Source organism: Brachyistius frenatus, unplaced genomic scaffold (assembly GCF_029030835.1).
Source record: "Brachyistius frenatus isolate BFR_SWC_R1_liver_20210118 unplaced genomic scaffold, ASM2903083v1 Contig_135, whole genome shotgun sequence".
NCBI lineage: Eukaryota > Metazoa > Chordata > Actinopteri > Embiotocidae > Brachyistius > Brachyistius frenatus.
Genome location: NW_027210734.1, coordinates 187,137 through 215,000, shown reverse-complemented (window position 1 = coordinate 215,000; position 27,864 = coordinate 187,137). Strand labels below are relative to the sequence as shown.

The following is a 27,864-nucleotide window of genomic DNA, read 5'->3' as shown; positions in this document are numbered from 1 at the left end:
TGTCCATGTGGTGTTTTTTTTAATCTGCTACAATACATATTATGAGTGAAATAATCAGTCAACGCCGTGACAGAGAATTTCTCCTTTATAACTGAACTGACAGTCTCCAAGTCTGAAAAACAAAGATTCAGACAGTCATAGTTTTTATGTCACAAACCTAAAGAACCAATCACGTCAACTTGAGGGCGGGGCTTTCCGTATCATCATGCTAACAGCTGTATGAAGGCAAAGGAGTTACATCGAAGCCACTTTAAGATATTAGAGGATATTTTTCTTGGAAAAAACTTCTAAATAATATGCAATTTTGATGGACAGAGATGAGTTTTTTTTTTAGGGAATTAATCAAAGCCAGGAGAATTCAACAACAAAATAAATGACTGATAAAGCAGAAGTAGCGTCCTTCTTTGGGAACAATCGGCAACCCTGCATTACCATGTAAACACAGCACCCCTATGGGACAATCAATGTTATTTCAAAAATAGTGAAAGACAGTGACAAGATGCAGAATTCCACCAAATTTCATCCCAATACAACCACCGGTTTCCACTGTACGCATGACGACAGACGAACAAATGACCGACCGAACTTCTGACACTTCACCTCAAACTAACACACGGACTCCCGGGTGAACAAGCGAAGCCGTGACAGCCGGTGTGTTTTGTCTCAGACTGTTTTGAGGTCAGATACTGTGTGTAATCTCCTGCGGTTGGGGGTAGAGAGCGGGTCATGTAAGCTGATCTGTGACGAGCCGCCCCGGGAGGTGCGGCAGCGGAGGAAATGTAGCGCTGCTCGCGTCTTAGAGCGCTCTGTGATCTGCGCCGACCACTCCCTAACACACACAGCGTATATACACCCGCGCAGTGCACACGTAATTCACACATGCACACTTTCATACGCACAGCACCAGCTCAGTGGACTATTGTTCATTCATTCTGAGGGCGACGGAGGGAGGGAGGCAGGGAGGGAAGGAGGGAAGGAGGGAGGGAGGGAAGCCTGGTTTTGAAGGAATGAAGAGAGCGAGACGGGGAAGAGGGCAACAGACGAGAGAAAAAATGAGAGGAAAATGAAGCGGAGTACAAAGTAGGAGCGCGAGTGCCCAGCTGGTGGTTTGGTGGCTGAAATGTTGACCTCAAGAACCACATGTACCCTTTCACTGGCCTGAGCTCAAATCCCACTAGAAGCTCCTTTTATTCCCTCTCAACGTCCATCACGATTCAACGAAGAGACGCAGGAACACTTTATCTTCATAATCGTGCTCCTACAGTGTGTAAACATGTGGAAAATATATTCCAAACACACAGTAAAGTCACTTTATTATGCTCTAAATGTGAATCCAGACTTCAACAGTGAACTTCAACTGGATTTTTTTTTTGAAGGTTAATTCCAGACAGAAGTAATTTATTTAAGTATTATCAAGGAGATTGAGCATCAAACAATGTGCTAAAAAGTGGAAGTAAACTCGTAAAAAGAACCCACAGCGATAAAATAAGTGGAGAAAAAACCACAGATGAGCTGCAGTTTGGAGTTTATGCAGGTTAGATAATAAAGAAGGAGCTCATAAAATCACTTCCAAACGAACATTAAAGGAAAGAAGTGTTCCACGTGCATGAGAAATCTGCATGTGACTGTTGACTGAACCCATTTCTCAACTTGCATTTCCAAAACAACTGAAGGGCCACCGATCATTAGACAGAAGTATTCATCGCCGATATTAAATTTGCTTGTTCAGATGTTCCGGCCTCATTTCATTGAGCAGAAAATGTGAACCATGTGTACGAGTTGCCGAGCTAACTCGAGAATGTGCTGCATCGCCTTCCTGCGATTTCTGATTGAATAAAAATCCCGCTCATGGAAAGTCTGTGAAAACCTAAATGGCAGAATTGGAACAGCCCTCAATGGTTCGAGGAAGAGCTGCGAACACTCGACTCTTTTAACACTCGTTCCTAGAACCAACCAACCAACCAGCTGATCCCAAAGTTTTCACCCAACAGGCAACGATTTGCTCCCGTCTCTTCTGCTCTCCTTTTTCTTTTGCACCAATTTGTGGCTGTTAAAGGTTAAACGCACAAGAATGTTACATATCCAAATAAAGCTGAGCCTCAGTGACTGATTCATATTAATATAAAAGCCCTATTCTGGTCCACTCTCTTCTCCAATGTTCTCCATTTCTAAATCATTTCCAAAAGACTGTTTTAAGGGCAGTTTTGGAGGTTAAATCTGAAGGAATGTTATTTGTCCAAACAATGCTGACGACTGGTGACTGATTCATACTAAGAAATACTACGAGCCGCCAGGAAAGACTTATCCCCCCCCCTCTCTTGCTTGCTCTTTCTGCCTGTCATACTAGTTCTGCTGACTACAGGGGAAAACCTCCACAATGTATAAGTCTCTGTGAAGTGGAGAGAGGGAGGGAGAATTTGGGGATAAATACGGAATGGGCATCGAATAAGAATGAACACATGAAGGAAAGTCTTGTCTCGGTACAACTCAAGAGAAAGAAGAAGGGAGTTAATAAGATAGAAAGCTACCTGTTACAGGAAAGTGGTATTTTATGCTTTGTAAATGGCCACATAACAGTGTTATTGGTACCAAACACCAATCAACTCTTCCTCAGTCAATGGTTTTTCACAAACTTCACTTAAATTGTGTAAGTTTTTGACAGACAGACAAATAAATGAAACAGAAGAAAAGCGATTAACCTGCTCGGTAAACTTCCTGTTATCTGCTCAGACACTCTGTCAGTCAGGATTCGCCAAGACTGTCAGCGTGTGTTCGTATTGACTTTAAGAAGCTTACAATATGTAATCCGTGTGCTTTTGTCTTCTGCTTCGGCTTTGGCAATGATTCAAGCAACTTTCTGTACGACTTTTTGTCAATGTGCCAATTTATGAGTATTAAATGGAATCTGTGGCGCGAGCGGATTAACATAATTTGATTCTGTCTCTGCAGGTGTTTGCCAAAGTGTTCAGCCACGAGGCCTTGGAGTCCTACCTCCCCAAAATCCAGCAGGTCATCCAGGAGAGCCTCCGAGTGTGGAGCTCCAACCCTGAGCCCATCAACGTCTACAGGTAGAGCGGGGGGGTCCTGTGAGGAAACAAAATGTCTTAAACTGGGGTAGTGGGTCAGAATATTCTTACTAATTCTGCAGAGAGGAACATTATTACTACAGACAGAAGTAGTTTGAAGTGTCACAGCTAGAAGAAGAAAGACAACCAGTAGAAATATGATCTACTTTCAACCTTCCTCAAGCAGGAAGGTCATTAAAACAAGTATCACTGGCCAGATAGGAGCGTTACCAGGAATATCAAAGTTTCTCTGCAAAGAAAAAGTTCAGGTGTTTCTAAATGGATAGAAGACGTGTTCATTGGCTGTAACTGACGGGTGGTCTGTCCGCAGGGAGAGCCAGAGGTTGTCGTTCACCATGGCCGTGAGGGTGCTGCTGGGTTTCAGGGTGTCCGAGGAGGAAATGAGGCATCTGTTCTCATCCTTCCAGGACTTTGTCAACAACCTCTTCAGCCTGCCCATAGACCTGCCGTTCAGCGGCTACAGGAAGGTACGTACCGCTTCACCTACACACTTATAATAATATCAATATAATATTTCTACACTAACTGTAGCTATTGACATTACAGCCTTCTCAGCGTAAACGAAACACTTTGAACGCACGGGGACTTAAAGACAACAACGTCAGCTGGGCTGAATAGTGAATTGACTCTCTTTTGTGTGTGTTTGCAGGGTATCCGCGCGCGAGACATCCTCCAGAAAGGCATCGAGAAAGCAATCAGGGAGAAGCCGCTGTGCTCCCAGGGGAAGGATTACAGCGACGCGCTGGACGTCCTGATGGAGAGCGCCAAAGAGAACGGCGCCGAGCTCACCATGCAGGAGCTGAAGGTAGCGTAGCGACCGGGTGTGCAAACATATACGCTGAAGGAGAAGCCACGAGAAGTCACTTAGCTGCACGTCAACGCACGCCGATTCTGATGCGTCGGCCGCAGCTCGTAGAGGAACCTGTCTGAGCTGAACGAACACACACACACACACACACACACACACACACACACACACACACACACACACACACACACACACACACACACACACACACACACACACACACACACACACCTCATCATTTGGGATCACAAGTGACTGATGATGCACATTTTCATGTGAAATATGAAGGAATGCTGATGTCCATGGGCAGACAGCAACAGTAAAACACACACACACACACACACACACACACACACACACACACACACACACACACACACACACACACACACACACACACACACACACACACACACACACACACACACACACACACACACACACACACACACACACACACACACACACTCTCATGGTCAGGCACACCCTCTATTTACCTATTAAAGTAATTCAGAGGAATTCTGTGGAAACTCAACTCTGCCTGCGTCTCTCTCGCTCTTTGTGGTTTCTGGGTTAAGTCCAGGGCCAAAAATAAGTCAACACTCCCCCTGCTAGGGGTCTGAAAGAGGCCTCCTGTACGCACACACTCACACACTCACACACCGCACATATTTAAATACACACACAAAGTGAACTGGGGAGGCCCTGTCGCAGAGGCCCAGGCCGAAGCACTCTCCTGCAGTTTTTCTGACGCATGCATATATAACGCACACATGCAGGGGTAAGGTACAGACGTGTTTTGACACAGATGATGGCAGATGAGAAGTTTATAATGAGAGTTGCGCTGTTCAGCCTCAGTGTTATTTATTCCACTGCCTTAATAATAATGGCCCCTGCATGGCACACTAAATGTTTTTATTGGATAATAACTTCATATTTCCAAACACACTACTTTTCAGGAATTAAAAACAACATGCTTTTATTATGTATTGGCTTTGAACATTTTTGTTGGCCCCATGTCGTTGCGAAACAAACTGCGAGCTTGAGGTGTGGGGCGGTGGATTCACGCCCAAAGTGAGGTTGAGTTTGCTCACAGTTCGGCTTTATAATCACTGACAAAACCAGATGTCATATTTCTAAAGTATGAATCTAATAACCACTGACAACTCTATAACATGCAAGGTGAGAAAATCACTTTTGTACGACCATTAATTCTGCATTTGCTTCCACACCAGGAACAGAAAGCACGGCCATAGACGGGCATTTGGCTGATACCCACCTCCACCATTCAGCACATAGTACTACCATCTTTATTTTCACTCTGTGGACCCTTTATTCAAATAACAAGCAAATAGTCCATCAAAAGGCTGAGGGGGAATCCAGTTGGCTTGCCCACAAAGTAAAGACAAATCAACTCGTATGGCCTCCGTACAGCCCAGCACACAGTGCATGCTTGTGCTAACGCTAGAACTAGGCTTCACTTTCCATATCTTTCCATATCCTTTGCTTATTCTAAATCCACTGACATTTTGGTTCCCAACCTGAGCGTCGGGACCCCCATGCGGTTGCAAGATAAATCAGAAAGTTGCAAGATCACAAAATACGAAAGAAGACGTAGACTGATACACCATCCTGCCTCTTTCATCTTCCTACAGGAATCAACCATCGAGCTGATCTTTGCTGCCTTTGCCACCACCGCCAGCGCCAGCACCTCCCTCATCATGCAACTCCTCCGCCACCCTCAGGTCCTGGAGCGCCTGAGGGAGGAGCTGAGAGCCAGAGGCCTCCTCCACAATGGCTGCCTCTGCCCAGAAGGGGAGCTGAGGCTGGACACCATCGTCAGTCTGAAGTACCTGGACTGTGTCATCAAGGAGGTGCTGAGACTCTTCACGCCCGTATCAGGAGCCTACCGAACTGCCATGCAGACCTTCGAACTGGACGTAAGTGGCGCCCTTAAAACTGTCTTATTCATTTCTGTGTCTATCTCTTGGTGTGTGCAATGCATTCATGAAATTTTGTTTGGGCAATGCCAGTCAGAGTAAAGCTTCAGGCGCCATTACTGTTGGTCTGCTCAATAAGACTAGTCCAATCAAACTACCGGAAAACCACCCAAAAATGAAATGCTACATTATAAATGAGAAAATAATCTAACTGCACTATAAGAAACATAGAAAAAGGTGTGAAAGTACCCTAAAACACACGGCACCCTCAACAAATTCTCATTTGGAGCTTCCAAAAGGTCTGAATGTAAAAGCTGATGTCATCACCGCATCCTGCCAAGCCTGCTCACTTTCATGTCTCTTGGCCTTTTGTCTTCAGGGAGTCCAGATTCCTAAAGGTTGGAGTGTGATGTACAGCATCCGGGACACCCACGACACCGCCGCTGTCTTCAAGGACGTGGACGCCTTCGACCCCGACCGCTTCAGTCAGGAGCGGGGCGAGGACAAAGAGGGACGCTTCCACTACCTTCCATTTGGCGGCGGGGTCAGGTCCTGTCTGGGGAAGCAGCTCGCCACCCTCTTCCTTCGCATCCTGGCCATCGAGCTGGCAAGCACCAGCCGCTTCGAGCTGGCCACCCGGCAGTTCCCCCGCGTGGTCACGGTACCCGTGGTCCACCCGGTCGACGGGCTGAAGGTTAAGTTCTATGGCCTGGACTCCAACCAGAACGAGATCATGGCCAAGTCGGAAGAGCTCCTGGGAGCGACGGTTTGAAGGGAGCAGAGTGGATGAGTGGTGGCGAGAGGGTGAGTGAAGAAGTCTTTGGGGAGAAGATTGAAGGAAGGAAAGAAGGAATTTCAGAGTTATTTTTTCTTCTTCACCTTTGTTCTGCCAAGTTGGAGGTTCCTTTTCAGACTCAAAGAAAAGCAGAAGTCTTCGTCTCTTGTTACAGCTGATGATGATGATGATCGGGACTTTCCTTCAAGAAAGGAAGAAGCTGCCAAAAAAGTTCTTAATTATGCTCTATTCTGTGTATTTTTTTAAAGAAATATACAAACAAAAAAAAGTATGTACAAAGAGCTATGTAATATAATTTGAAAGAGAATGTGGGTAGTGCACAAAGGGAGAAAGAGAAGTATGGTGGTACTTTTGGTGAAATGAAGTGTAGAAAAGTAAAAGTAAAGACGGTTGTGGAACGGGAGGTGCGATGGATGAAACAGGGTATTGGACGAAAGAACAGGATATTCTAGCATTTTGCTTGTGCTCAATCAAAATCAATGAACCATTGTCTAGCAGGGTAAAAGATGTAGAGAATAAAGGTTCCAAGTTTTCTGGTCATCGGTGCCACAAAAATTCAACAAAATGCTTTTGGCTTAATTGATAGAAAATTTATAGAAATCAGTGGTGGCTTTTTTTCAGTTTTATACCGTCGGAGGTCCATCGAAATTTGTTTACTAGCATTCAAATGCAAGCAAAAGGATCATAGCACATTGGGTAGCATTGATATATAAGTTTCAGATTGGCTCTGCACCATTTCCTCGAGCTGACTGTATCACGATGCAGTAAACACTTTGAGCGGTTTAAATTTGTACCGCCAATTAGGGTCAAGTGTCAATGTGGGCAGTGAAGGAAAGGGCTGTGCTTAGAAATGAGGGATGTAGTTGTGATGGGGGAAGACGCCGTACGATGGCCGGATACTTCCAGTAGCAGGACACATAACATTTTGATGTGATATAAATGGGCAATTTGTTTCTTATGACAAATATTATGTGCCTCGTGGTTTTTTTTTCATCTGCCTCTACACTAAATGATCCTCACTGTTTTCCGTATTACCTCCACGAACACGCCATGAAGTGAAAATAAGCTCCTCAAAGTTCAAGCATGACAAAGAACTTATCAGATGCATCAAAGTTAGGAAGTGCAGAGCTTTTATTCGAGGGAAAGTTCAATCACAGTGAAGAAGGTCAGTTCCATCTTTGTGGCTTTAGTATTTCTACAGAGTTGTTTTATTTGGGATCCACATTACAAACCCTGAAAGTTGTAATTGCGTGAAGACTAAAATGAAGTCCTTGTTTGACAACCTAAATTCAACCTTGACCGTGACTGCACATAAAATGACTTTCCCTTACTGGCTGTTGTCATCTCAGAGCTGGACTGAGTACTAATTCCCTTTGGTCATACAAACAAAAAGATATGTTGGGATTTCCCCACCACGAGGAAACAACCAACAGGAATTCCCTTTTGGCATCACACAAATAAAAGCAACTGAGTCCAGGTCTGAAGTAACAAGGTCTGCTTTGCAAATTCTCCAAAACCTGTGCTTTGATTTATAAACTACACTTCCACGTTGCATTGAGATTGTACTCGCTCGGATGGCGACTTTGTCCCGCAACAAGTACACAAGCTATCACGATGCAGTGCAAGTTCCATGGCTGGAGGAGGAGAAGAAAGATGGAGGGATGAGGAGGAGGTGGAGAGGAGGCGACCTACATACATGCTGCTTGAGTGTTGCTTTGTCATTCTGTGTCTGTTTATTTGGGTGCTGACTTTTTGTTTTTGTTTTTCCCCGGTTCCTCGGGGCAGCCACTTTTGAGTTTCCGCGTGGAAGGTGACGTTCGGTCTTGCTGCTCCTCCTCCGATCAACGCTAAGAATGCAAAGCGAAATTAAATTCCACGGTTTGAGCGACTTTGTGAGCTAAAAGAGATTTATCGCTCGTTGAGGTGATTGCACAATCAGAACTCTCGGAGCTTGTGTGTGCGTTTCACGATCGGAGCGGGAGATTCACGTTCTTGTTTCTTGTACACGGAAAGCTTCCACAACGGAACTCTGGGACTTGTTCACGGAACTCTGGGACATTCGAGAACCCATGGACAGACAGGAAGGGACCAATGGGGGTTTCGGGGGCGGGCCGGGTCACACTCAGAGGGCTTTTCTTATTGGACGATGCTGTCGTCTAATAGCATTCCAGATGGATTCTGCCTGTGCCAGATGTTGTTCACTCTTTCTACCAACCACACCACTGATTTCTTCACGATAAAAAAAAAAGAAAAAAAAGAAAATATAATTTTTTTTGCTGCTTTTCTTGTGTATATTTTCTAATTGAGAGTTATAGATTGCAATAGTTTGTATTGAGTGAGATTCGCTATTTCTTTCCATTTTATTTATATCTATATATATCTATAGATATATATTTAGATATATCTATAGATATATATATAGATATATAATTTAGCTGAATAAAATATTTGCATTTTGTGAAAGCAAAAAGAGCATTAACAGGTTATAGTGTATATTAATTTGTACAATATTCCTTTCTTTAGCAAGCCATGGGGAAAATCAGCTATTTACGTCTACTAATTACCTAATATTAATGTTATTGTACGATTAATATTGTTATAAGATATTTGAAATGCTATTTTTTATTCTATTACAGATTTAGAGTTTTTAGCCTAAATGAGAAGGTCTTTGGTAAATATTGGATGTATTTAGAATGTTATGTATTTCAATTATATTGTAAACAGTGTTTAAAATGTTAATATTGTTGATTTGATTACTGTAATAATTATTATTTGGTTTGTTATTCAGACTTATTATCACTGCATTTTATTTGATATTAATTATGGAAAACAGAAAGCACTTGCGAGGTATGTTTATTTTTTAAGTGCCATGCGACTACACTTCCCCTTCCTCTCACCTGTCGGTTTCTGAACCTGTCTTATGTCATTCTGTACATATTTGAATTTCTTTTTACAGGAAAATTGTTCATTTAGTTTAAATATGAATGTCTTGTGCTACTTTCTTCCTCTCCTTTTTTTGTTACAGTGATTGTTAAGTGTACTCCTGTAATAAACTATAAAGTGAAAAAGATATCTGGATAGTAACGTGTTTGTGTAATCTTCTCCATCTAAAAAAAAACAACTTCAAGATTCCACTGTTTGTATAAAACATTTCAAATATTAAAATCTCCAACCGGCTAGCCTTTACACTCCAATGGTTTCCTTATGGCGAGCCGTGACAGTGTAGCAGCTGGGCAGAGTAGACAAAAAGAAATAAATGGCTTTTGCTTCATCTGTTCAACAGTTTTAAGATTGATTGAGTATATTCTCCACTCAGCAACAGTGCTGTTGAGATTGAATTCAAATAAATGCAATTGCAATGTCAATACAGATCTCAAACCGACTTCTAGAATTGGTAAAGCATGCAAAAATACATTAAGAAACACATGAAATATGTGCTCAACCAAAAATAAATGTGCACCAGGACATCCAACATGCAAGTCAAACAGATGGCAGACAGCCTGTGTATGCTAACAAGCTTGAAGTATCGTGAAAGCACTAACATGTAAATCAGAAGGGTCGGGAAACTTGTGGATGGGGAACAAGTGAGACCAGGTGCCTTCTGTCAGTTTAAATTAGCTGTTAATAGGAGTGAACACTGCAGAGACTCACAATCCCATCAAAATTATTCATACAACACCCATCTGCTCAGATGAAGTTTTCTGGTTCAGTTTGCTTGTCCGCTATTTGATGACTGAAGTACATGGGAGAGGAATATGTCTTGCAAAACTTTGCGGAAAAAAGAAAAACTGCAGATGATGCCACCAGCAAGGGCTCTACCACATCGCTCCAAAATCAAGAAACTTTGCTTTCAGCACAAAGACTTGTGCAAAGTACTGTATGTTTTTAATAGAAGGTGATTAGTTTCCCCAGGAGAAACTTGATGGTTGCTCAGGTTTGTTCAGCGCAAACTCAGGCGGTCATATCTAAATGTAAAAAAACAAATTGTGTGCAGTGTGGGACTGAAATGTCATTTAGATGGACAATTAATATTGTTTTAGAAAAGCAGGATCAAAGAAAAAGCCTCATTTATGCTATATATATATATGTGCTGTTGGCAAAAAGTATTTAACAAGCTAGATGTTTTCATAAATAATTGTGCCCAAACATTAAAAAAAAACCTCAATTACAGCACACTGAAATGTTCCCTTAAACAGCCTTGTCTATTGCTTCAGGGGGTCTTTCCTGTAACTCAAAACCAGAGTCAAACCTCTTGTATACCTAAACATAATTAAGCCAGAAAAAGCTGGCTCTTATTTTGAAAAGCCACTGAGCATCAGTACATACAGACTAAACTAAATGGTAAACGTCTTGCGTTTTCCGTTGTGAATATTCATTTTGGTGCTGAAGTCTTTAAAGCGAGGCTCGTCATGTGAGGAACATGCACCAACCGGTGGTCTGGTTCAGGGTCTCAGCTCACTGACTGACTGATGTCTCAATGCCTCCGTATCTGGTTTTATTTCCCGGCCAGCAGATCACTGCGGTCTGGGAACATCAAGAAGAAAAAAAAAAAACGGGCCGTGATGTTTAGTCGGGAGTTTTTCTTCAGCTTGATGGAAGACAGAAAGGCAGACCAAGAAGAGAGAGAGTAACACACACACACACACACACACACACACACACACACACACACACACACACACACACACACACACACACACACACACACACACACACACACACACACACACACACACACACACACTTCAAAGACATGGCTAGACACACACTAACAGACACACAAGACATTTTGGACATAAATGATAACATGGACAGATGCTCACAAACCAACGCGACTGCAAAACATGACTGAAAGAAACACGCACACCAAATCACACACAGCTTGTGGGAAGAACAAGGAGTCGAGCTGTGTTTGTTTGTCGTTTCGCCGCCAGGAGAGACTCTTTGCCGCAGAAAGAACTCCAACACGAACCACTTCAAAGGAAGCGGGAGTGTGTGCGCTGTGTGTGTTTGTTTGTGCGTTCCTCTGTGTGTTGTTGGTTGTGGCGTGCAGACTAGATTTGATGGTTTTCATGAATGGAGGGAAGCTTTTATGATCAGACCGACCTCCATTTTAACTGTTTCAGTGGATACAGGCGGCACTCTTAGTCGGTTTTATTGTCATATTTCCCCAATGTTGTGTTGCGATGGTGTTATGTAAGTGTGATGTGTCCTTATGTCCTTTAATTTACAAAACTACGCAGACTAGAAAGATCACACGCAGACACACAGAGGAAAAACGTGTCTCGCCAAAATAAGATACCACTTCTCAAAAGCAGTTGTTAGAAAGCCTGAAAAATTCAAAAAGACATTTCCCCTAAAGCAGAAATCCGCCTGGATAAACAACTAAAATGACCCATGTGAGTGTTTTTTAATCTGATTTGAAGATTTGGTTACATTTAGGCAAATTAGACCACTCAGCTGAGTTTAGACTTCAACTCCGGGGTGAAAATAAAACCGGTGTTGACAGTTGGTAGATCGCCATACACCCCAACTTCCTCCATCAGACTTCTTGCATTGCTACAACAACATCATGCGATTTCACATTTGCAACTGAGAAGCAACCGTCAGTTTTTTCACACAACTGCAAGAGAATCATCGTCAGGAAAACGAAAAGTTTTATATCTCCGAATGAGGTTTTGCTGGTGAACACAGACTTAATAAAATATTTCTCTTCTAACTTTAAGAGATAAAGAAACGGGAAGAAGACAAGATAAAGTGAAAGTGACAGACTTCTGTGGAAGACGGGGGATTTTAGTTGTGAAAGACTGTGACTGTCGTCTTTTCCTGAGGATTAAACCACAGTTATTATCCAGCGGACAGGATGCACAAGCACACAGCTGAGCCCTCGGCTGCAGTTACAAGGGATCATCAGAAACACTAAGAACTGGTAATAACCAATCAGCACGCAGATTGAGTCAACAGAGCCAGACAGCGGTGGAAGCTGAAGAGTGACTGTCCATCTCAGGACTGGATCATGTGCTGAAAGAACTGAATAATATTCAGCAAAACTGGGTGATTTAATCCAAATCCTGCGTCTCTGAACAGTCGACTGCGGGTCAGATGAGTGGAGATGGGGATCCTTTAAGATGTTATCTATAAGGAAAAATGGAGATGATGAAGGAAGTAGAGAAGTTGAATGTTAAGTTGAAAAATTGGTCAACGTGATGTGACCTTTTTGGGGTTTTGGTAAAAACTATCAGGTGGATTGGCATGAAATTTGGTACAATTTTCACCTCAAAACTCAGTAAAGCTTTGTGACTCCAACTTTTCATCCAGCAACACCATCAGGTCAAACTTTCAAATTGTTCGGTTAATTTTTGGACCTAAAATGATTGACATTCACACCAGCCTCAGCTAGGATTGGTGTTTAAAAAAAGGTCAAGGTGGTTAATTGAATTAATCTACTGCTGGAGGAAGTGAGTGCCACAAAGTACGCTTTAGGGAGGAGGTCGGGGTGGATGGATGGATCAACTAAACGTTGAGCTTGACACGGGAGACCATTTCAAACTGATAGTCAATCACCTGAACTGTTACTTTGTTACATGTCAAAAGTAATCTAATTAAACTCAAACCCTGATCTTTTATCTCAACCTAATCAAGTAATCTCTGTACCTAAACCTAACCAAACCAAGGAAATAATATTCGTGCATTGAGATCCATCTGGTCATATTCAGGGGGTAGGAAAAACTGTGATAATTATTTCACATGTTGAAGGAATTTACCGGAAAAGATTTAACTTCAATTGGACTTGTCCACCTTGTATGAAGCAGCGTTTTGAGTAAACTACACGTATGAGTCCAGTATTAGTATGCTGAGGTGCAGGAGAGACTTCTACTGGGGTTTAAAGAGGTGTCAGCAGTTTCAATTGTGCACGACAGGCCCGGGGCTAAACTGCTGTTGAAAGTTCATAAAGGGACACACAGGGAGGTGAAGAAAATCTGATTTAGCCTGTCATCGAGTTTCATTTTCACATCTCCATGTAAACCCAGTTTCCCGTAAGAGCGTTATTTTCATTAGAAAAAAAGAAAGTGAGTCTTGCTGCCGGAAGCAGCAGAACCTGACAGTCAGAGGAAATGTCAGGGTTCATCTAATATGAACAACCATTGAAATCAAAAATGGAAGATTGACAGTTTGGGGACAGAAGATGACAGTTTCCAAAAACATTTTGAAGGGATAAATGTTCTAAAACTACACAGAAAAACAGCCAGTTCCTTTAAAATCTTCTGTAGACCAGGACTTTCTGTCCTTTTCATTATGACTCTGCCTGTGCAGGCACGTGCTTGTACAAGTGTCAATATTTCCAAGCAGCTGAAGTGTCTGTTGGTGCATTGGCGTGTGCTCTGGTATGCGTGAGGTGTGATTTTTTTCCACCTTGCATTAGCTCGGGGTTTCCCTGCGTGGTGGCCTGTCAAACATGTGTGAACTGTTCCTGGTTTGTCGTCTTCTTTTCTAAACTGTCGGGAGCGAGCCAATAACCCCGGCTGGCAACACAAATCTGCACATCCTGCTGCAGTTTGTGGAGGACAAACTTCCAGATTATTGCAACTTGATGTTGGTCCCTCAACAGATCCGTCAAAGAACTGACAGTTTGCTGTTTTCGCAGTAGAGTTGAGATTTCTTTCGCAAATGAATATCAAAGGAGAGCGGCAGAGATGGAAGTTATTTGGCGGTTTGCCCGATGAATCCCGTCAAACAACGAAAGCAGTTCCAAGACTTTTCTTGTCAAGCACTTTCGAGTTTATTCATAGAATATGTTTTTCTAGAAATTCCCATCTGAAGAAGGCCGGACCCTGCGTGCATCAGTCATGGAGCAGTGTGTGTACAGGCAGATATACACAGACTGAAACTCACATTTGTTTCATTTCTGCAGGACTTTTAAGACAGATGTTGATGCATACAATCTGGATTACGTCTGTATTTTGTTTAGTGTCCAATCAAATAAATCTTAAAAGAGAACCTTCAATGAAAAAGGTAAAATAGCTGAGACAATAAACACTAATTTACATGTGAGGTTTTAGAAAATTCCGGGAAATTACGAATTTTTATGTCCAAGTCATTGTTGGAAACTTTTACTCAATCCAGAAAAATAATGTGCTGTGCTTTGATATAAATCACACATCTTCAACACCTTTTCAAATATTGAAGGATTTTGAACTGAATGACAAAAATCTAAGTTTTATTTCATTGTTTATAATAAAAATGCCTATTTAACCTTATAGAGAATAAACATAACTTGCCACAATGTTTAAACATTTTTACAAGTGTACATTCATTGAAGAGGCTGCCAGGCAAAAGTGGGACAAAAAAACAAATTGATGTAAAATTGTTGTGATTCAATTTTTGTTCAAGTTTGTGGAGTTGCAGTTGAGAATATTTAGAGTAACATCAGATTGTTCAACATAGTTTTTCATGTCTTTACAGTTGTGGAGCTGTTGGGTGTCTGAATTACAGCCTGAGTTTAGGGGTTAACGTCATCCCTGTTTACGTGAACGTTACATCCGAGTTTAGCATGTTAGCAAATCAGTTTTGAAGTCATTTGGTTTCAAACCAGACGAGTTGAAACGGTTCAGTCCGATCCGGTGACAGCAAGTCGTGAAAAATGGTGGAAAAACTCATCCGTCAGGTAGGTGTCAAGATGTTTCAATCTGGACCACAAATGTCAGCCGGCTAGAGGGCCAAACATGTGTGCACCAAATTTCACAGCAATTCGTCCAATAGTTATTGAGATATTTCAGTCGGGACGGAAGTGGTGGACTGATTAAAAAGCAGCACGACCAATGTGGAGCCACAATGTTCGCACAACTAAAAGTAAGCAAAAAAAGAAGAAAAAAAGGATTTTCTCCAATCTGTATTTATTGTGTTGTTTAATGTCAAGACTCCTAAAAAGGACACTTATGGAATAAATATAAACAGCCACCGCTCTGTCCTCCCCCGAGAGAGAAATGAAGTGTTTAATTTTGCCGAGGACCACAGGACGCCCTGCCGCTGACCCCTTAAATCCCCAATCTGTTGAAACACAATTGGCAGTAACGTCGCATAAATTTACTTTCGCTTTGAGCCCGGACACAACGTTCTTCTAAAAAATGCCTTCTTTATATATTTAATCTTCCGTGTACAGTAAGGAAGGAAAAAACAGGAAGAGAAAAAAGGTGTGACTGACTGAGAAATAACTGAAAGACAGAAGGAGGACAGTGTTGCATAACAAGATGACTGACTAGACTAAAACGTGGATTTAAGACAAAGAGAGAGGAAAGACGAGATGAAGCAACTTTTAAAGGCACTGACGGACGGAAAGTACGAAAGGATACGCGACAATAGGTGTAGGTGCTGATGGGAAGATGAAACTAAAGATAAACCGTGATTACCGCAGGTGTGTGTGTGTGTGTGGAGGGTTGTGAACTTCAGATGAACTTGTAGTGGTGCGTCTGAAGCCCAGCAGGTGCAGGAGTCACGCTGAGTTTAAAGAACAAGCGCCGCCCCGCACAGCTAGGTTTGGATTTTCTATACTTGTGAGGACTCTGCGATCACACGATGCATCTCCGACAACAACAAACCATCACAACCACACGTCTGAGCCCGTAAACCGAGCTCGAGTCCTCAAACAGCAACCTAAAGGTCTCCAATTCAAACGGGTCCTCAGAAAGACAGAAGCACAAGAACCCGTCTGGCCAACAGAACACAGTATACAAAAATGGATTCCACTTTGCATGTGAAGTCAATCCGAGACTTCCTCGTGAAACCCACATGACCCGACATGAAAGTGAAGCATGAGCTGTCACCTCACAGTTGGCATTATATTTCTTACCTATGAAAGAGAATATGCAGGTATTCTGTGTATATTAACACACACACACACACACACACACACACACACACACACACACACACACACACACACACACACACACCCTGGGTTTGGTAAAGAGCCCAACAGCACCACCTAACTCTCAAAATGTGAGGTCAGTGTGTACAAACAATTTAAATATGATCGTAAAAAAAGAAAAACTTCTTCCCTTTCAGTATCTGCTGCTCTGCCACAGATATCTTGGTTTTTTTTATGGATTTATACCCTGACTCATCTATATAAATACTGTATTGTTATCTGAAAATAAGGATATCCACAAATGGTATTAAGTCTGACCAAGTCCTGTTCCAAATTTGATAACAATGCCACAGAAAATGAATATTTTACATGTTTTTTCTGAGGGTTTATCCGGCGTCCCCGAAGAAAATGACATCTGAAGAGATTTGGAGACATAAAATTGGCACGATTAAAAATGTCATTAATATAAAAGAGACTGCAGCTGGGTGTCATTTGGTTTCAGTGTTTAATCCCAGAGAAGCTGACGATGAATTATTGATGAAGGCGGCGATGCAGTTAGTATCAGGTTCAGACGGTCGATGACATCACCGTATTGATCGGGAGCAAAACATCTGCGTGTCAGCAGACGTACGCAGCCTTCGTACATCTGCTGCGTCGACTCGTCCTTGCAGGTGTGTGCGCTGTGTGCATTTTAGCCGTATTTCACGAACCACATGGGAGGAGTCGAACGTATCGCTAATCAATAGAGCAGATTGATGACGGAAAGATGAGCTTCATATTGTGTTACCACTTAAATATCAGCAGGGATGTGAGCGTCGCACCGATCGATGAAAGCCATCGGTTGATATTCTACACACTGAAAGCTCAAAGTGTCCCGTTGCATCCCAGCTTATCAACAAAATAGCTTTTACATGCTGAGCTACATTTGGATCTCTGGCTTCTCAAGAGATTCAAGAAAAACTGCAAGAATGGACGAAAAACAAAAGAAAGAAGGGAAGGAAATACAAGTAATAAGAAAGAGAAAAGACTGTAAAGGACCTGGAGAAGAAGATAATAAAGCAAACGGGGAAAATATGACCCAAAAAAAAAAAAAAAAAAAAGAAATCGTGAGGAGGTGAGTATCAGATCTGTGTCTTGCCCCTTCCAGCTAACCTCCCCTATCAAACCATTAACATCTAAATTGTTGAGGAAAACTCAACATTTCTTTATCAGTGCCATCACGCACTACACACACGGACTATTTTGACTACACTTGTCCTCCAGTTCTCCGGCTCTTATCTGCTTTTATGAAGGAACAATGGCTTCTTTGAGCCGTCAGCCCTCCCTCTCCCGTCCAGCTCCTCTCCTTCTCCCCTCGTCTTCCTCAGCCTCTCTCCATCCTCGGAATGCAGATTTCCGACCACAGGGTTTGAAGTCGGGCTGGAGGGGAGCTAATTATTATGGAAAAGAGAACAAGACACAGAGGGAGGGAGGGAGGGAGGGAAAAACAGATAGAAACTGAAGAGGGGAGGGGGGATGTAGACGAGGAGAAGAGCAGCGCTGTTGTTTATTAGCAGATGAGAGACCCCAAAAAAATACAAAAAAACACAAAGCAGTTCATCTCCCATAGTTTGTTATTTCAAGTACCAGGGGAGCAACTGTGGCATATCCCAGCATGCATTGGGAAAGATGCTGTAAAACATCTTGAGTTGGGATCCACCTGTACTTGTCTTAGTGGAAGGAATGATTGGACGTCAGAAATTCATCCGAACCGCTGAGCTGCCGTGAAACCCTGATTGAGTTTAGGTTTACGTACAACAAAGGAATGCGGAAACACTACTTGCTCATTGTTAGAGTAGGTCATGGTTGATCTGCATTAGGAACTTGGCACGTATTTATGTTTTTCTAGTTGCTTGCAGTTAGCTGGAAAACGAATGAAGGTCTGATTATGGACTTTTTCTATTTTTGTCCACACAGGATCTTCTTCAGAGGCTTTTTCTTGTCTTAAGTTTCTCCATCAGACAAATCTAAAAAAAAAAATCTCGTTTCCTACAGGAAAGGTCAGGGAACAAAAGTAACGAAGCTTCGTCCTATGAGGACCAAGAATTTCTAAGATGTACGAACTCTTAAGATATTTCAGCCCAGCGTCACGTACGAAAACGGAGGCCGGTCGTGTGACGGAGTTCATGTGACAAACGTCACTCAACTGAGGTAATGAGAGGAAGTACGAAGGCTGCTGACGTCCATGTGAGCAGGTAGAAGGGTCGGCTTTGTGCCGTACAGTCTTTCTGTTTTCAAAGCCATAACCAAGTTTTTTTTTTTTTCTTCCTTAACCACATGGTTTTGTTTTTCTAAAACTGGAGACATTGATACGCCTCCCTCTAGTGGACATGCATGTGTATTACACGCTCTTCTGTAATACCGGGTTGGATATTTCCATCTGGGGCGAACAACAGACTAAAATCCTCGACGAAGCAATAATGTATGGCTTTAAACTACCTTTAATAAAGTTCGGAGGAGATTATAGTCCGAGTTAAGAGAACATAATGTCATCTGCCGTGAGCAGCTGTTTTCCACGTAAACATTAGGTTCAATCTATCAACCTAATATTCATCAGTATGACGGTTTCATTATTTCGCCGAAAAGCGTCGTCAGTGTCCAAAACAAATTATCAGCCAAATAGCAATCAGAGCAGCATTATTGTAGTTGATTTAAAGCCAGTAATCATTGACTGCTACTGTCTTTTTAACTCGGCGAGGACAGCCGTCGTTGACACCACCGTCTGAGGTTACTTGTCAGTGAAACAAAGCAGATCCCAGCCACACAGTAAAACGTGAGCTTGTCATGTTCTGACATTTGAAGAGCTCATTTACAAAAAGCTGCTTTTCCCATACCGTTCTAATATCCAGGCGGTCCGCCCAGGTAAATTAACACAAGCCAAGGACTTTTTTTTTTTTCTTTCACTTCAATTTGGACTCTTTAGTTCTCGGTTCTCGTTGATGTGGACTTCAGGCAGTCGAGATCTTAACACTGCCAAGTGCTGAAAGCTTGTCATTGAGCACCGTGTTCATCATTTATTTCAACGCATCTGCGCCAACACAAACTGAACGGAGAGACAGTTTGAATTGAAGCCTCGGTAATGAGAAGGAAGCAGTTAGCTAATGTTATTTAACTGCCATTAGCAAATACAGTACGACTACAGTGAGGCTTTTGTTTTTTTCCCTTGTAGAGTCTTGATAACAGCGAATGACGGTTTAATATTCTCTCAAAGAAAAAACAACAACTGGTTTGACATTTTTCACTCTCGTATCCATACACGATGTAATTATGAAACATTGAATGTACAGCCAGGAGCCGGTTCGCTTAGCTGAGCACAAAGCCTGGAAACGCTCGGCCTGCCTCTGTCCAACTGTAACAATGTCTGTCTTCAAGCAGCTCTAAAGCTCAATAACCAACACGTTATGTCTTCTTTGTTCCATTCATAAAAACATTGCTGTTTCTTGGTGCGGTGCAGAGACCGTGCTAAGCTAGGCTAATCCACTGTGTGAAAGTACTTAAGCGACTTTTTGTCAATGAGTATTTTTGTGATTGCAGTGATTACGTTTGGGTTTTCCTTCAGGTTTTTACACAACCTCTGCTGCATTTATGGTCACAGCAACAATTATAAAATGTAACAAGGTTAATTGCCAAGGACTGTCCAAAAACAACCTATAAAAAAAGCCATTCAGATGAGTGGTACCGAATGCCTGATTGACAGTCAGTGTGTGCGTCCATTTAATGTTTGTCCTGTAGGAGAAAAAAACAGACAAAGGGAGTTTTCGGGGCCGAAAAGATCCTTTCAGAACCGGCAGAACAGAACAGACCGATCTCAAAGCAATCAACATGTAGTGGGAGAAGACCCCACACGCTGAACTCCTTTTATTTTTCTTTCTTTTCTTTCTGTCCTGAGTTCAGCCGGTTGTAATAATCTGTCAATTACATCAGTGCTTGTGCAGCGCAGTAATAACAAATTGCATCTGAACCTCGACGCCTGATGATTGATCGGTTCTAGTGTGATTAAAGTCCTAGAGTTCGAGTCAACATAAGTCTTTTCAAAAATATTCAGTTGTTGCCGTGACCGCTGTCCAGGGTGCTGAATCAGAGGTTGCCCTGGGCGTTCCCCCAACATCCGCACCAGCCAGCAGGCAGGAATCCTACCGACTGGGACTGACGGCCAATTGTTTGCTTTGACTGATCTGGGTAATAATCAGCTGCACCTGCCAAGTTCACTACACGCGAGTCTTTTCGTTTCAGATTCTGGTTCCTGGATCTCGGAGCCGCCAACTCAAACCTTCAATACACAAATAGCATTTTCATTTAGTTTCACGATCCCTCATGTAAACTATTCCTCTCCTCTTTTCTCTTACTCTGAAATAGAGCTTTTTATTTTAAAGTTGTCTTTTCTGTCTCTGACTTGGCTCACTTTTTATTTTTTTTAGGTCAACAAAAACTCCACAGTGAAACCCCAAAAAAGTCAACTGCTCTGAACAGCAGCAGCAGTAACCACTTTAAGTATTTACAGAGGTAAATGCATTATAAAGACAACATGATGAGAACAAAAGCAGAAAAGAAAAAGAGTGGATCCAGATTCTATCCCATCTTTTTTAAAATGTCACGTACCGACTGAGTTCAAGCTCGTATCTGCCAACCTTTTTAAATCTCATGAATTTGTATTCCTACTGTCACTAATCCCCTGACCCCTTTAAAAATCCGTCCTCGATCTTCTCCACGTATTGTTGGAGAGGAAAGCGATGGGGTAGAATATTGTTGTTGTCATATTGTTGGCTGGGGAGCACAGCGGGTACGATGATCTCTAATGTAGCGACTGGGATGTTGGTTTGTGTCCCAGACCTCTGCTGAGTACATGGGATGCCACAGGAGACTGGAGGGGGCTTAAGATGCTGGAAAACTGGCGGAGGACGAGTGTGCACACGCACACGCACACGCACACACACACACACACACACACACACACACACACACACACACACACACACACACACACACACACACACGCAAGACTTAAAGTGCAAGGCCTGACACTACCAGACACACGCACATAAAGACACACAAAGTACAGGATGTACAGTATGTATGGCCACGCACTCAATCACACACTACCATGGCAACAGAAATGTACTCACACACACACGCACACGCACACACGCACACGCACACACACACACACACACACACACACACACACACACACACGCACGCACGCATGCACGTACGCACACACATTTTCAGCCTCCATCAGGGAGTGCATTCCCAAAAGTCATCACTCTTTCTAAAGGCTGACCAGTTATGTAAATTTGCGGTGTGGAAGGGAGAGAAGCTGCTCTGTGATTGGTCCATTGGTTGAGCTGGAGTCCTGATAGTGGCTCACTGAGGAAGAGAGACAGAAGCAAAGAAAAAGAAAAAGAAAGACAAAAAAAAGCACACAGGGCCAAACAGAGAAAGAGAATATCCAAAGATTTTCTGACAAAATATACAATACACGATATGATATGATACGACATTGCAATACTCTATACTTTATTGTCCAAATGGGAACATTTTTGACGAGGAAGTGACGACAGGATGTTTGGAAGGAACAGAGAGAAAATGCCACAGAGACAAAGATACAAAAAATACAAAAAATAAACCAGCTCAGCAGTGATCCCAGGCCCCGCTGAGCTTTGGTTTCTGCTGGTGGCAAACATATCGACACGACCGAAACCCAGCGATCCTCCTACTCCCCACCCCACCGGACCCACCCCCTACACACACACACACACACACACACACACACACACACACACACACACACACACACACACACACACACACACACACACACACACACACACACACACACACACACACACACACACCGCCCCTAAAACACATCCTCTCCCTCCCGTTGAGCTCTGAGGGGGAGATATTTGTGGGGAGCGGCTGGTTTGAAAACAATGCACGTTCCAGTTTGCTCCTCCAGTCCCCGTTCAGAGACAAACAAAATTGTGGTGCCTTCCCCAGAGACCAGTGTGTGTGTGTGTGTGTGTGTGTGTGTGTGTGTGTGTGTGTGTGTGTGTGTGTGTGTGTGTGTGTGTGTGTGTGTGACCTCTCCAAAGTTTTCCACAATAATCAACGACGCAATCAAAGATGGAAACGAGAAGCGGAGAGTAAAGCTGAGATTCTATCCGCTCAGTTTTCCATTAAGCTCCGAGAGAAACGGCGATCAGTCGCAACGCGTCATCAAATAATAGTCGTGGTCGAGGGTCAAACTTTCATGCGAGCAGCTGTTTAGCCGTGAGGTCACTTGAAGTGATGTCTGTCGACGCTGGAAACGAGACTGAAGAGAAGACTCGGCAGGAAACTAACGCAGCTACGATATGTTAGAAAGGAGGACTCGGGTGATCCGATCCATCGGTAACTGTTGCAGACTCCAGATGACGACCTTCACTGCGTCTGAAGACTCGCTGTGTGTCAGCCAGAGTTTTGTCTTCGTCAAACCAGCTGCAGGCGTTGACTGCACTGAGTTTCTGACCAAGCGTTTCTCCAGAGAGGAGCTCCAGCGTTCAACAGACAAAACACCGGCGTGATCCGTCACTCTTGAGGTGCCTTCAGACGAGGTGCTTTTAACAGACGCCAACTTGTTGCCGACCAGATCCAGTGGCCCGTTTCCAGTTTCCTCTGAACCGTTGCGCATCCCGGTGAATGATGTGACTTAATGTGGAACCGGAGCGTCAGACGCTTGGAGAAGCCTTGAAACACGTTCGGGGGTTTGCCAACGTGAGGTGGAGGAAACACGAAAACAGACGCAACGCATACATCAAATGTGTTGTTTTCTTTTTCTGTATATACGATCGCTACGGGTTTTTTCGAAGCTTGGATTCGGAGAGAAAACCTCGCAGAAGATGGAACGACTGTCCTTTAATAGATCACCTCTGAACCGGTAACTGTATCCACGGAGCGTCAGATCTCAACCAAACAAATACATGAAAGCTGGACGAGCGACGACGTCTCGGGAAGATTCAAGCCGGAGGATCGGATGACGCACACTGAAAGGTCGTCACGCTCACTTTCAGATTTGAGGTCATTAATAGCAGTTCCTTTGCTCGAGAAAGAAGGACGTAGACTCGGAAGGAGACGGTTCGGCCGTGGATGCTTTTGAAAGTCTGTAAATTGTGTTAAAACGGAAGAATGAATAATATATCGATCTTTTGCAGTTTGTTCCAGACAGATTGGTTCCTAGATGTCCGTTGAACGTGACATCACTGACTCACCGCTCACTGCTAATGTCACGCTGTCACGGCCTCCAGCTCAATCTGTTTACAATTTGTAGACGGAGCGAACTCGCTGCTATTGTGTTCGGTGCCAAAGAAAGCGCAGGGGAAATGAAAGCGAATTAGACGACAGAGATAGAGTGACAGAGTCGGAGAAAGCGAAAGCGTCAACGAGGGTATGACCCGAGAGCTGGAAGCCGCCGCGCTACAACAAACCCTGACGACGCAAGTTTCCAATTTACGCAAATTATTGCAAGATGATGGCGGGAGGGGTGTGGGAGGGGGGGCTCACAACACATTGCGAAGAGGTGTGTGTTTATAATATAAGAATGTGTGTTTGTGTGTGTGTGACCGAGGGGAAGTATGCTAAATGTTTAAGGAGGCTGATGACACATTTGTTAGAACAGAGGCCCATTAAATAAATGAGCTCAAAACAGAAAGAGGCCAAGAGACAGAAAGACTGAGACAGATGCACGCTAGCGGCGTTTCGACAAACATCCCTGGAAATAAAAATTATAATCAAGAATTTAAAGATGAAAAAGCACCCAGACTGGTGACGCTGTAACGCTCACAAACCAGCAGTCACATAACATCCAGGCATCATGTTCAAACTGGGCTTCATTTATTTATTTTTACTTTAAGTCACAAATAACCCTCAAATTAAAAGTATTTTAATGGTTCTATATATTTAACAAGCAGTTAGGACATGCTTAATAAGTGTGTAACTGATATTCTTACAAAACGTTCACTTTTAAGATTTAACAGGTTGTGTTTTGAGCTACAAATCATCCATTTAGTGCTTCCAGTGACCTTTAAATAGACTTAGATTGGGGTTAACATCACATCACCAGCCCTCGGAAACAGGAAAGTATCCGAAAAAAGGTTCACGGTTCAGGCTGTCAACTCAAGGGAACAATCAAAAGGTCTATTGAGGAAATAAAAAAAATGTCTTTTCACTTTTGATTTGCCAGAATAATAAATAAATTGTAGGATCAGGATCAAAACAGCTGCACACAGATGCATCTGGAAAGAAATTAAGAATGCAGAGAAACAAGAGGAAAGCAGATGAATGAAAAAAAAAAAAAAGGAGTAGACATGGAGAGATAGAAGATACAGATAAGAGATGATGATGGTGATAGTGATGAAAGATGGATCTCCACTGGCCTCTTTTTCTTTCTTTTTTTAATGGAAACAGCATGCTGTTATTTGGACAGTAGAGCTCGTGTCACTGTGTGTTTGTGTCTTCAGTTTTGCAATTACAGGGACACTAAAAGGATTTAGCTCAGCCATCACACACACACACACACACACACACACACACACACACACACACACACACACACACACACACACACACACACACACACACACACACACACACACACACGATAGTACACACATTTAGGCAAAAATAACGTAGTTACTGTTGATGTTCCAGGTCCAACTATTTTGTGTTTCAAGCTCAACCAGAACCAGAACCAGAACAGGTACCAGAACCAGAACCAGTTCTTTGATGGTGAAAATGCTCCAACAGAGAAATCAAACCAAACACATGTTAATGTGATTAAAGATACTTAAAAAAATGCTTTCATCCAAGCATTTCCATGAAGATCTCAATGATTCAAATTAGAAAAAACTAAAGGCACATGAAAGTCTTTCTGTCTGATTTATACATAAAACCTTTGGAAGAAGAATAAATTAGAGGACAGAGCGTTTCATGAATCAAGAAGAAATGTCTTTAAATACGTGAAATGCTCGCTGTGCCTTCCTAAACAAACAGTACGGCTGCTGATGAGGCTGCGCAGCCGACGCTGGACATCTTCCTCAGCGCTGCGTGAACAATGGAGAAGAAATTACACCCTTAATAGAGATAGAAATCAATTTGTGGTCGCTTCCATGATCGACGCAACAAATCCTGCGCTGCAAGACAAATCACATGTGGCTTTGGAAACGTCTGAGATCTGTAAAATATGTCTGCCATGGCCTCCCTGAAGTGTAAAGCCCCGACTTCTTTGCTTTCATGTTTAGATGAAAGCGGGGAATTCTCGCCAACAAGCACATTCCCACTTTTAAGGTTTTCATTTTGGGCTGAGGGAGCGGTGGGGAGGGGGGGACTCTTATTTTGAAAGGGCTCGTACGGCCTATTTATTTGCATCAAGCAGGTGATGGAAACAGTTATAGCTTCAGAGAAATATTTCAAACCTCGGTTCACACTGGGCAGATAATAGATCACTGGTACACACCCACACACCCACCCACACACACACACACACACACACACACACACACACACACACACACACACACACACACACACACACACACACACACACACACACACACACACACACACACACACACACACACACACACACACACACACACACACACACACACACACACACACACATACATACGCAGCGTATACATACGGTACATTTAGAGGCAGAAAGAACAAAAGCAGCTCAGATTTTCTCCTGCTGGCAAACAGCTTTAAAACAAAACAAGATAAATTCATTTAGAGTAACAATGCTTCCTCTGTGCTCTGCAGTTTGTGTACAACACTGTGTGTGTGTGTGTGTGTGTGTGTGTGTGTGTGTGTGTGTGTGTGTGTGTGTGTGTGTGTGTGTGTGTGTGTGTGTGTGTGTGGAGGGGGGGGGACTGCTGAATCCAGGCTGTGTATAAGTACTAATTTGAGTATAAACATAGACAATATCGATTACACTCATTCCTCATGTTGTTCTTTAGTTGAGTCCTGTCGGTGCCACCAGTTAGTTTGCAGTGCCGTTCGATTCACGTGCACAGATTTGATCATATCTTCCTGCAAACAGTGTAAAACTGGAAGTAGCTGCCAGGTCTGAAAAGAAAAGCCAATGCAGAAGTGTCTAAAAGTGCAGTACCACTGAGGACCAGTAGGGGCTGGCTACAAAAACATTCAAAAGTCAATAAATGTTGGACATTGAAGATCAACAGATCAATAGTTGTTCTTCTTCACTGTCATTCTCAACAACCACCATCGTAATCAAATATCAAAACGTTCTCATTCCCGCTTCTCTTCGGATTTTAAAAATAAATCAATATTCGTACAACGAGAATATTTTGCTAATTAAATTTCAGAACATTTTCCCAAAGCCATTTTTCTTTGTAAACATGCAGAGTCGTCTCTTCTCTTACAGAACATAACCGTTGTCATCTCATCCTTTGCTTTTCGTTATCCATGAACCACATGTAGAAAAGCTCGTCTTATTTTCTGTAATTAACCGAACAAAAAAAACAAAAAACACTTTGAACTCGGTCGACTTTAATTATGTTGAAGGGCATAAAACACCCAAACTGCTGGGTGCATATTTGATACATGAAGTAATGCTTTCCCTCAAACAAAACCTCCCCGAAGTCGGTTGCAAAACAGTTGCAACATGGTCCCGTGAAAACAGGAGCTTTCGTTTCCCGGCAAACACTCGGAAACCAAAAGCTGAGCAAACACGTAGAAACGAGATCGGAGTCAACGATTCAGTTGGATCGCACGATCGCTGATTCAACAGCGGCGATTAATTAAAGGGAAAAGACATCGGTGAGGCACGGCAGCATCGTAAATCAGGCTGATCGGACACGAAGAGGCCTCGTCTACCACCTTTTCCTCGTCTCTATCCGGACCCCCCCCCCCCCTTCACCCTTTGCCCCCTTCACTCCCTCCGTCCCTCCATCTCATCATCTTTCACCCAGATGCCATGTTGTTGATGAATTCAATCAAAAGCTCATTTGTCACTGCCTCGAAAACACACTAGGATGGTGGGAGCCGACACGTTGCGAAAACACTCCCTGGATGCTTCGTGCGTGCGTGCGTGTGTGTGTGTGTGTGTGTGTGTGTGTGTGTGTGTGTGTGTTCGGCGCGTCCTGAGAAAACCTTCTGTCACTGAACTAAAAGTTCAACTTTTAATGGGAACTCAGAAGTAAACACGGTTGTTCCTGTTGCGTTTGTGATACATAACACACTTTCCATCTCTGCCTCCGGTGACTTGGTTTCCCCGGCTCGGCTCCGAAGGACAGCCAAAGGTTACCAGATGCTCAATTAACACAACT

General features: G+C 43.0%; 1 protein-coding gene across 1 annotated transcript in view; it reads left to right on the top strand.

The window, feature by feature from the left end:
* cyp26b1 (cytochrome P450, family 26, subfamily b, polypeptide 1) overlaps nt 1-9,700 on the top strand; it is a 34,398-nt gene extending 24,698 nt beyond the window's left edge. The window contains exons 3-7 of the mRNA XM_069714800.1: nt 2,950-3,068; nt 3,397-3,553; nt 3,736-3,891; nt 5,550-5,834; nt 6,214-9,700. Of these exons, the coding sequence (XP_069570901.1) occupies nt 2,950-3,068; nt 3,397-3,553; nt 3,736-3,891; nt 5,550-5,834; nt 6,214-6,606 (1,110 nt within the window). The 3' untranslated portion in view covers nt 6,607-9,700. The remainder of the gene's footprint in view (nt 1-2,949; nt 3,069-3,396; nt 3,554-3,735; nt 3,892-5,549; nt 5,835-6,213) is intronic.
* Nucleotides 9,701-27,864: the final 18,164 nt, after the last annotated feature.